Consider the following 11273-nt stretch of genomic DNA (forward strand, 5'->3'; position numbering starts at 1 on the left):
TTTGTGTTAATATTTTATACCTTCCCTCATTTCCCCCGCAAACATATGAATGAATATATGTATATGTTTTAATATATTTATATTCTCCCATGTCTATATGCAAAGTAAACTGCGACTTTAATTCGATTTTAGTTTTTCTTTCCATCCCGATTGCATGACACCAGACAAATGAATCGAAGCGAATAAATAATTTATAAATTCAACCAATGACTCATTGAGTGCCCGGATGTCGTATTTCTAAGCAACATGGCGTCGCGGAGATATAGCAGACATTGCATCGCGAGCAGATAAAGTGCATGGCTTGGGATTACTAGCTTATTTTGTGCCATGACGGAGACGACAAGCACAATTTATGGACTACATCTTATTTTTATGGATCTAATTTGACGTTTCATTTAGAAAACTTTCATTTATAACTGCTAATTGAGAGCGAAAATGGCAACAGACAAAGTCAAAGTCGCAGTGCGTGTAAGACCTATGAATAGACGAGGTGAGTGTTTTTAGACAAATTTATTCACTACAGAGATATCTGACAAGAGTAGTAAAAGAAGTCATTTATATCATCGCTATTTATTTCCATTGTGGCTATTTTTTCCTTCTAATTGAGTGTCTTTAACCCCGGCTACAACTGTTACTTACTGCAGTTACGATTCTGCTTCTAACCTTCATTCAGAAATATCGGAGATAGAAATGAATTTATTTGGGACATAGTATGCTCATACAAATTCCTTTTTCTAATGATTCTATCCCGTTAAAACAAAATAAAGATAAACATACTTTACAGTTATTCAGAAACCGTAATCACATATATAAAATACATGTATATATATGCGTGTGTGTCTATTCATCGTTATGTTTATCTTTGTAAAACGGTTTTTTTTTCTTCTCCACCTCCTTTCGGTATCGTCTGTTTAACATGTGTTATAATAAACAGCTTTAATACAATATATTCAACACACTAAATTTCTATCACCGTGGATATTTCGAAATGTTACTCTCTGAACTCTACATATCGATTTATCGTTGTGTCAATTTCTTTTTCTTCTTTTCCCTAGAAGGCCGTCCAGTCGCTTCGCTATTAAATATCGACTACTATGTGCATTTTAAGCTACTGTGTGTTGTCTTTCTGAGACAACAGATAAAACAACCCACCCGCTAGGTATCTTATAGAAATATTGAACGCATCTCTAGCTATATGATAGCAAGTATTTGCCATTTGTTGCATTCTGCGACTCGTATTTTTATGGTTGTTACTGTGTAATTCCAACAGATGTCCAGTATAGTGCGTACGTACTATGACAGGTTCCACCCCCTTTTATAAATTCTATTTACGTCTTGCATTTTTAACACTAGTCTATAAATACTCTTAATACAATGATGTATTGTGCGAAATGTACCTTTATTCATGAAAATTATCAATGAAATGTGTATTTCATTGCTAAGTTCTCGTCACTATATTATTAACCTTGTGAATTAATCAAAAGTACCTTTCTGAATTTTTGAAGTGTATTAAAACGAGACCTCATTTGAAACTGCACAGTTATTATGATTGATAGAACATGATCTCTTCAGTGCAGATATAGTGCAGTAAATAATTCAAAGCGTATGCTATTTTTCTTCAATGAAGTCCACTTGTTGTTCTTTCGTCTGGCGTGTGCGACCACACTCGTTCTACAGGTAAATTTAAACAGGCGCACTTTCCACCTTATTGTCTCTTTCTATTTGGAAGTCAATAAAGTCAACCTAGTTAGCCGAGCTTCTTTTAGTATGCATTAGTCGTATTTTAAAATTTACAGTTGGTTAATTTTTAAAATAAATATTTTTTGTTAAAAGCGGTCATTCACCTGTAGCTATTCTGGTGTTATTGAGAAATAAATGATAGAGGAAGTGTTTTTTAACCGTTTGTGGAGAATCGTACGCCACTGTTTATTTTTCTTCATATTTATCTTGGTTTTGTTTAAATTAGATTTATACATCATTATCGATTCTCCCTACAAACTGGTACTGAACCAGTTGTGTAGAGACGGAAAGTGCGCGTATGCGTATGCACTTATCGATATACGCGCGCCTTGTTTGATCATACACATCACCATTATTTCTTTCATGGATTGCAATACACACACGTGGATGAATATTTTCCCACCTTATGCTTAAGAATATCTCTCTCACCTACGTACTTCGAATAAAAGCAAAAGTCAAACATCGAACATGAAGCCGTAGTAATTTAATGTTTTCCTTTTTACGATGGCTAACTTTAAAGCGCAGTCTGTCAAATAAACCGCTAACTAGTTGCTGTATTCCGCCACCTACAACCTTGAATACTACACCGACGTCATGCCTGCCTACCTACCTGTGCAGTCGTCGCACGTACTTTTTCATTCGAACCGGTGATCGATGTCACTTTCTTCGATTTTTAGCTGTCGTAATTTTATCTCGGCAGTTTTGATTTTCAATATTCGAGTGAACATTGTCTATCTAATGTATTTCTAGACTGATATGATGAATTAATTTTGTTTTATATGTTGCATTTCTTTTCATTTATTTCAGTTTTTTTGTTTGTTGTACTAAAAAAAATTAGACTAAAACGAGTTTTTCTTTTCTCGCCCATCCCTAAATTATCAGAAAAGCATAAATAAAGTCTTGATTTTGATAGGCAAGAATAATTAGGTTAATTTTAAAGAATAAGACAGATTTTAGATCTTCATTTTTGTTATTCGTTTTTTTTGTTTTTTTTAATTTTGACCAGGTATATTTGTAATCCGGTCTGTTGGGTTCAATTACCCGTTAATGCAAAAGGATCTACAGCGAATGTAGTAACCATTTGTCGTGGTAGTAAATGCATGTATTTTAATTTGAAGCACCCACTCCTAATTTGTACTCTACGGGTGTCATAATGAATAACTTTAAAAAAAAAAACATTTTAATATTAAAGCTTTTATATACTTGCCACGTTATTTATATGTAAAATAAAGAAGCGGCGCAAATAAATTTAAAGAAACAAACTAGCTTTCACTGCAAGACGACCGATGTTATACTAATAAATAATTTTTATTTATATAGTTTAAATTAAAAAAAAATTCTCGTGACTTACATGATTATTGGTAAATTTCTATTGATTTTGTATATATATGTATAAAACAACAACAAAAAACCCATTCTTTATCAGTTAGTCCATCAATATGACTAAGTGTAATTTGGTTTAATCTAAGAAATATGCGTCTGAAACAAAGCAGAGGACGAAAAGGTACCCGAAAGGCACGCCCGAAAAAATAAAGTACATAAGTAACAAATATACAATGTACTTGTTCACTAATTGATCGATCTTTACTATACATGCTAAATTTATTTATTTATGCATATTTTATTTTCATCTATGTAACATGGAGTTCTGACATACGAACATCGTGTTAGATGTATTGTAGTTGGTATCGTGCGATGTTCATGCCCTTCTGTAGTGTATTTATTTGAAGAGACCGACGGGAAATGACTGAAATCGAGAATTGAAATCGCGACTTCGCCTCTGCTCAACATTTCTTTAAAATCTCTAAAATCGTCGCTATTCTTTCTGTTAGCATTTTCGAAGACTCATTAGACATCATTAGTTCTATATCACAGAGTATAGGGCACATATTCAATAGATATGATGCATATTCAATTTAATCGTACATGTGTTCGATCTAACTGGCGTTGTATGAAAGCTGTTATATGGGTAAAACTGGATGTTTAGTATCATATAGTACTTTCAATGAACTAGTACGGAAAAATTATATAATCAAGAATTATTAAAATCACTAACATAAGCAAGGGTAGATATAAGTTTGTGTTGATTTCTAATCAAGATTGAATAAATATTATATATAATATAATATCTGTCCGTAGTCTACAAGTTAGTGGCTATTTAATTCGAGGCAAGTATTAATGACCTATTACTAAGATAAATGTTATTGACCCAATCAATTGATCTTGGGATAAATTAATATATTCCCTTTTATGTTGACGTTGGATAGATTTAATCTGAAATGATGAAGTACGGTCGTCATGCAATTAATGTGTGTACTTTGGTGAAATAAATTTTTAAAAGGTAGCAGTTCTTGTTCAGTTTTTGGTACTTATACAAAAGGTGAGTGAATATTCGGCTTCAAGAGTCGCATAGTTAAGACACTCCTATTTTAAAGCGATTTCATTTATAAATAGATGGTTCAGGTTTATGATTAAGGGCTATGACAAGGTAGGTGGTTGATAAAGCAGCCCAACCTTGCTTCAAGTAATATTAGAGATAAGATGATGTATGTGAATAATATTTGAACATAAAAAGACTAGCATGATTTACGAGTTAGTGTTATTGTTTAGCCCTAGGTCATCCTGAATGAGCCGACTTATAATTAAAGCTATGCCAACCATGACTACACTGCGTTTAGGTATTGCATATGTTAGGACTACATTATCCAGTGTGTCCCTACGTTTTCAATATGGCAATTTCATTGAGATTTAGCTGCTATTTCTAACTGGTCGAATGTTCACGTAAAGGCTCCCTCTTAGAGGTTCCCAGTTCTTAATGGAGGTAGTTGCATCTTTTACAAAGTTCTAATCACCTGTATAAAAACTACTTTTGGCTATGAATATGACAACCATGTCAACCTGGAGAAATGGGTATTAAAAAACGGTATTTAATGTTTGATAGATGACTTAATCCGAGTTAAATGTAATACTAGGAAAAAAAAAAAAGGATATTTGACCAAGTTTAAATATTACTAAAAGGTTCAAGTTCAGATCATTGTGAACTTCACTGATGTGATATTTTCTTTCATTCCTGTGCAATGTTTATGCTTTTTACCATCTCTTTGATGGTGGTGAATGGCAGAATTATCATATCTGTAGATAAAAATATTTCTGTTCCATCTTACTGGGGTTGATTTTGCATTTCATCTTTACCATGCTTTACAGATCACATTCAGGATGTAATGTACTGGTTGATCTCCATTCTTAAACTTTGTTGTAATGATTTTTATGTCCTTTACAGCAGGTTCAACATGATGAGGTACCCTGGAAAAACTTGTAAAATATATTAACCCTTTATTCTGTCAAAAGTAATGCTTATTCATCCCTATTGTTTTGAGTTAATCATGCATTATCTTGTAGCTTTGAGATTTTGATGAAGTAACTGTTACTCTTTAGAATGATATTGTAAAGTTATGAAAGGCCACATCAGGCCAGTTTAAACTTTAAACAATATAAAACTTTAAACCAGCTGGATCTGGATGGCTTTAATACTAAAGGGTTAAACCTCAGAAACTTCCATTGTTCTTAGACACAGAGTATTCTAGAATATCTGATGTTTTAATTTTATTTTTAAACCTTTATTAAGAGAAAATCAGTAACGCCAGCAGAGACCTCCTTCAAATGAAGTTGCTGTATGTGAGACTGTCACTCCTGTGTGGGTCTCCACAGCCACAGCAGATGCTGCATCACTATCAGCAGCTGATATGATTTCTTCAGGTGCAGATCCAAGGTCTCTTGAGACCAACAGATACCTACTAAAAGAAAGACCTTTATTATTAATACTGGAAAAGTATTGAAGTGAAAGAAAATTCCATTTTGCTGCAAGTTTTTTCCCTTGTATTCTGCACCAGTTGAATAATGGGTTCCCTATAAACCATTACCTCTTTGTGACCTTGTCCGAAAGTTAGAAACCCTCATTAGTACTGAGGACAGGATATTTGGATAGGGTTTTATCACATTCTGGCAACAATCTTAATTTCTTTGCAGGCTTTCTTCTTCCTGTAATGGTTTCTTTTATTACCAGATTCTGAAGACTTTGCAAGTGATAAGCATCCACTAATCTCAACTGGTTATTGAGAAGTAAACTTACTGAAATAAATTCATTTACTTTCTTCCTTTGGAGACATTTCAACTCTTGCATAACCATATTTTTATAGGAATCTTCCAATTCATTTCAGAAACAATCCAGCATTTGGAAGAATATGACCATCATTCCTTCCTTCTATGTTCTACTTAACTTTTCTGACATGGGTTCGAGATGAGTCGTTGGGGTTTGTGTCAATTCTTCTTTCGAGTAACTGTTACCTTAGACTGGTTGGGGATCATGTCTTGTTTGCATACTTTTTTTTTTCCTTCTCTATGTGAAACTCTCATTAGAGCTCAGTGCAGCTCTGCAGTTCACTGGATCCTGTCAAACTGTTCAACCCATGCCGGCATGGAAAACAAGAGTTGGAGGAGGAGGATGATGAAGTTAAACTGGTATTGGAATAAAAATGGCTTTCGAAGAAAATTATGGAAGGTAATGTTTGTCGCTAATTCAACATGGTGGTTCCGTATGAACTGACATTACTATCATTTTAACGCTGGAGGACACCTCCTGCTGGTTATTTGATGAAATCTGCACCCCAGTATATATTGCAAGCAGGCGGGGGTGGACCCCTACCATCTTCTAGTAATGCTTCCCTGCTTTGTAATATATATCAGGTGCAGATTACATCAGTAACCAGCTAGAAGAGGCATCCGCTTGGTATTAAAATATGGTTGTAACATTAGTTTATATGGAGCGACCATGTTGAAGTGGTGACAAGCATTACTTCTCAGTATAGTTACTACAACCAGCTACTTTGCTTGTTGTATTATGGAGATTTTTAATTTAAAATCTCAGGTGGGTTTGTATTAAGATGGTTAACAATCTGCACTGTTTTGGTACAGTTTCCTTTTTTAATTGTATTAAAAGGGAAATATAGTCATACAACTGGGGATGGGGAGTAGCCCTTCCCCCTCTTTTCCTTTTTATAAATATTGATTTGAATTGAGGTGAAAACAGTGTTACTAAATCAATATTTTATATGGGTTTGCTTGATCAGATTTTTTAAAAAAATCCTATAATTTGTGCCAGCCTAGATGATATCTGTAAATATATGGTCAAAATAAAATTGTTATTGGAGATTTTAATAACTAATTTAAAAACGATATTGGTTCTCCTGAAATGTTTACAGATATGATATATGAGACTATTTAAGAATTTTTTTTTGTTTTTCAAAATAGTATGTTTTGACATTCTTCACTGTAATGTTAACAATTGCCTTCTCCAGGTAGGCTTGAAGCATATAGTCTGTGATTTTTAGGTGGAGCTGTGGTTCTCAACCATTTTTTGGCCTATGGACCCTTTTGGTTCCTATTTTACTATCTTGGACTTCTGTAGCCATTTGCTGTGTATATATTAAAAAAAATCTTACTGTAATTTTTATAAATATTAGAGGAATCATCATAAAAGCAAAAAATATTTTGTGTATTGTAAAACTACATTCAATTAGTTACTCATGAATTTCAACAAAATCTTGCATAGACCCCAGTTGAGAAATATCATTAGTGATATAGGTTAAGATGGCTCTGACAGAATAGAAATTTAAGATTCTACTTACCAGGCTTGTATTTTATTATCTGTGGTCCTTGATATATTGTAGTTGCATCTATCATACATCATTTTAATGTCCACTCTTCCATGCCTTCATGGACCTGGCAGACTTCGTTGAAATGCATTTTCTCTGAGCAGATGCCCCTTCCTGTTGCCAACCCTCACCTGCTCCCAACCAAGGTAATTTTCCCCCATGTCTGGACATGTCACAGAAGATGGGAAACCAATGACAACACTTGTATGACATCTACTCATCAACCATTATTGCTCAATGTCAAAACAAGCAAACACTGACACATACCCCTCCCCATATATATATATATATATATACACACATATATATACACACACATATATATACACACATATATATATATACACACACATATATATACACACATATATATATATACACACACATATATATACACACACATATATATACACACACATATATATACACACACATATATATACACACACATATATATACACACACATATATATACACACACATATATATACACACACACATATATATACACACACACATATATATACACACACACATATATATACACACACACATATATATACACACACACATATATATACACACACACAGATATATACACACACAGATATATACACACACAGATATATACACACACACATATATATATATATAATTTGTTCAGGTCCACCTATCAAATTCACTCACAAGGCTTTGGCCAGCTTGGATTTATTGTAGAAGACTTGCCCAAGTGCTATGTAGTGGACTTGAACTTAAAACTATGTGATTGGAAAGAACTTGTTAGCCATGGAAAAGTGAAGAAAAACAATTACTCTGAAAGAAAAAGAAACTATTGTGTAATTTTTCTAAGTTTCCTATCTAAATTTGAGATTAATTATATTAAATTCCTTTGACAACTGAAATAAAATATTCATCATTAACAACAGTTATTTCTTTGGTTATTCATTCTGTGTGATTTACACTAGTTACCTCACTTAACTCTCATATGGATTCAATTGTTTTGTGCCATCTACTTCAGTATCCCATCAGCTTTGATGGAACCTTGTCACTGCTAACCTAACAAACAATAGTTTACATCAGTTGCTATGGCTCACTGTATTGAGTAGAAATGTTTAATCATCCTGTTTAGAGGACAATAGAGAAGAGAAATAGAAAACTTATGAAATATTTCCTTTTGAGGAATATTATCAAACCTTGGTGTTTTATTTTTATGTGACTGATAGTATCAATGAAGTCTTTTAGTGTACACTGTCCTCAGGTCATTGCCCAGGAATTGATTGCAACAGCCTTCATATAACTCAGAACTGGAATTTTCTAAATTTGGTATTTCAACTGTGCACCAGTCTTGTGTGATGATACAGCTGAAAATATATTGATGTATTGTAAATCTATAATGTAATGTTTTTAAATATTCTGAATTACCTTTTGTTTCTTTGCGAATAATTCATTTTAAATGCAACTAGTTGTCAGGTCTTGAATGTAATGTTACTTCAAGGTTGCAGTTGTGTTAAGACATGTAAAATAATTATTTGGAAACTAAGGAAAGCTAAGCTGTTGTAGTTGTTTTTTTCCTTGCTAACTCTATGAATTTCAAAGAGCAAACATCAACATGCTATCAGGAATTTTGTCATTAAAAAGTATTTAGGTAAAAGATATGCTTTATTTATAAATTTTTAATGTTTTATCAAATTTTAATATGAACTTAGGTTGAGACTAGTTTCTTTTATTTTTCCTTTAAAATCCTATTTCTGATGCAAAGGACTGTTTTTCTATTTTCTTTCAGTAAAGCATGCAGAATAACTTGCAAAGCCTCTAAGCATAATACAGTTTTTATGTATGCCATAAGTCTTCTGTATTAATCACATTTTACACACTGCATGAAATATATATAAACATGCTATGAATAAGTGATGCGTATTTAATGTACAAGTACCATATGCTCGTAATAGTGAAAACAAATGTCTTTATTGAGAGTTGTAGAATTAGCTGCATAGTGCTTACAATAATAATAAAAAAACAATAGCAACAAAACCCATCCAACCCACATCAGTTGTATAAATTTCACAAGCATTATATAAAAATGCTTTGTATAAATTTTTAACAATGACGGAATTGAATGGAATTCAATAATGTAACATATTTATCAAACAATTCAATATGTGAAATTCGAGGTAATAATTTATAACCAGTGTTCGCTGTAAAAATTTAAACTCCCAAATTTTCTACTGGCCTTGAAGTGATAGTTCCATCTTTTCTGAATTTCTTGTCTTGTTTCTCAGTTAGTTGGTATTTCGAATCTTTCTTAATACCATTCTGGTTATGAATCTATTTTTTTTTAAATTTACATAATAAGAAATATGTTCTAAGCCTATCGATTTTAAGTGATTTTCTCTTTATTAACCTTGAATATGGAAGATCTTATTTAACATTTATTTTCCATGCTGGCATGGGTTGGATGGTTTGATTGGAGCTGGTAAGGCCAGAGGTGTCACTAGGTTCCACTGTCTGTTCTGTTATGGTTTCTATGGCTGGATGCCCTTCTTAATGCCAGATCACTCCAGAGTGTACTGGGTGCTTTTTATGCGACACCACCACTCAAAACTTGTACTATTGTACCGATTGTTTGAGAACTCTGGTAGGCCTTGAGTTATTGCAAAACTAATGAATGTAACTGATAATATTTACAACACAGCAGCAGCAAAGTTGAAGGATTCTTCATAAAGGTAATCTGTTCTTTCTATGCTATCATATGTAAGTTTATCTCCTAATGAATCTTGTAGATTAGTCCAATAAGGAATACCTAAATTTGATTTCTTGAAGCTGGCAGAATCATTATTCCACCAGACCCAAGTTTAAATCCTGTTGAAGTTCTTTCAGGTTTAATAAAATAAGTATCTGCTGAGCATTAAGGGTCGATGTAATTGACTGCCACCTCCCTACAAATTTCATGCCTTGAATTATAGTAGAAAGAGTTATTATTAAACCCTTTAGCATTCGGATTATTCTGTCGAATGTAATGCGTATTTATTCGAGGTTTTGGATTGTCATGCATTATCTTGGAATTTCAAAATTTCAATTATGTGATTGTTTACTTTTAGAACTACGTAGTAAGGATGGTGTGATAGTCTGAATCTGATCAGTTTAAACCTAAAACAGGTAGAATATTTGGGTTGGACATAGCCAGTTTTAATGCTAAAAGCTTAAGGCAGCAAGCTAGTTCAATCATTAGCGTGCTGAACAAAATGCTTAGTGATTTTTCATCAGATTCTTTGTTCTGAGTTCAAATTCGGCTGAGATTGACTTTTCTTTTAATCCTTTCAGGGCCAATAAAATAAGTGCCAGCTTAGTATGGCGGGAAATATATTCTACTAGTCCCCCTCCCCATTAAGGTTTCAGAGTTTGTGCCTGTGGTAGAATTATCGTCACTGTTGTATAACTTTCTCATAGTGTATTGGTATTTTACATGTGAGGCATGAAGATTCATCTGTAGCTTCTAGCAAAGTATTAGCATTCTTTTTAATATGGAAATCTGGTTTTCATGACAAACATATAAACTCAGTCCTCCTCTGGTAACTTTCGTTTTTGTTTGTCTTTTTTGGTTTCATGTACATAGTCTCTTGGATTCTAAGACTTCGTATGCAGCAACAATTGACTCTTTTAACTTTCTGAAATCTCTCTCTCTCTTTCTCTTTCTCTTTCTCTCTCTTTCTTTCTCTCTCTCTCTCTCTCTTTCTCTCTCTCTTTCTCTCTCTCTCTCTTTCTCTCTCTCTCTCTTTCTCTCTCTCTCTCTCTTTCTCTCTCTTTCTCTCTCTCTCTCTCTCT

At 33.2% G+C, this 11273-nt stretch overlaps 1 protein-coding gene across 1 annotated transcript in view; it reads left to right on the forward strand.

Annotated features, from left to right (window-relative positions):
* The first annotated feature begins 210 nt into the window (after positions 1–210).
* LOC106881370 (kinesin-like protein KIF13A) overlaps positions 211–11273 on the forward strand; it is a 696895-nt gene continuing 685832 nt past the window's right edge. Inside the window, 1 exon segment of the mRNA XM_052966922.1 lies at positions 211–490. Coding sequence (XP_052822882.1) covers positions 436–490 — 55 coding nt within the window. The 5' untranslated portion in view covers positions 211–435.

The sequence above is a fragment of the Octopus bimaculoides genome, chromosome 4, assembly GCF_001194135.2.
Source record: "Octopus bimaculoides isolate UCB-OBI-ISO-001 chromosome 4, ASM119413v2, whole genome shotgun sequence".
Classification (NCBI taxonomy): domain Eukaryota; kingdom Metazoa; phylum Mollusca; class Cephalopoda; order Octopoda; family Octopodidae; genus Octopus; species Octopus bimaculoides.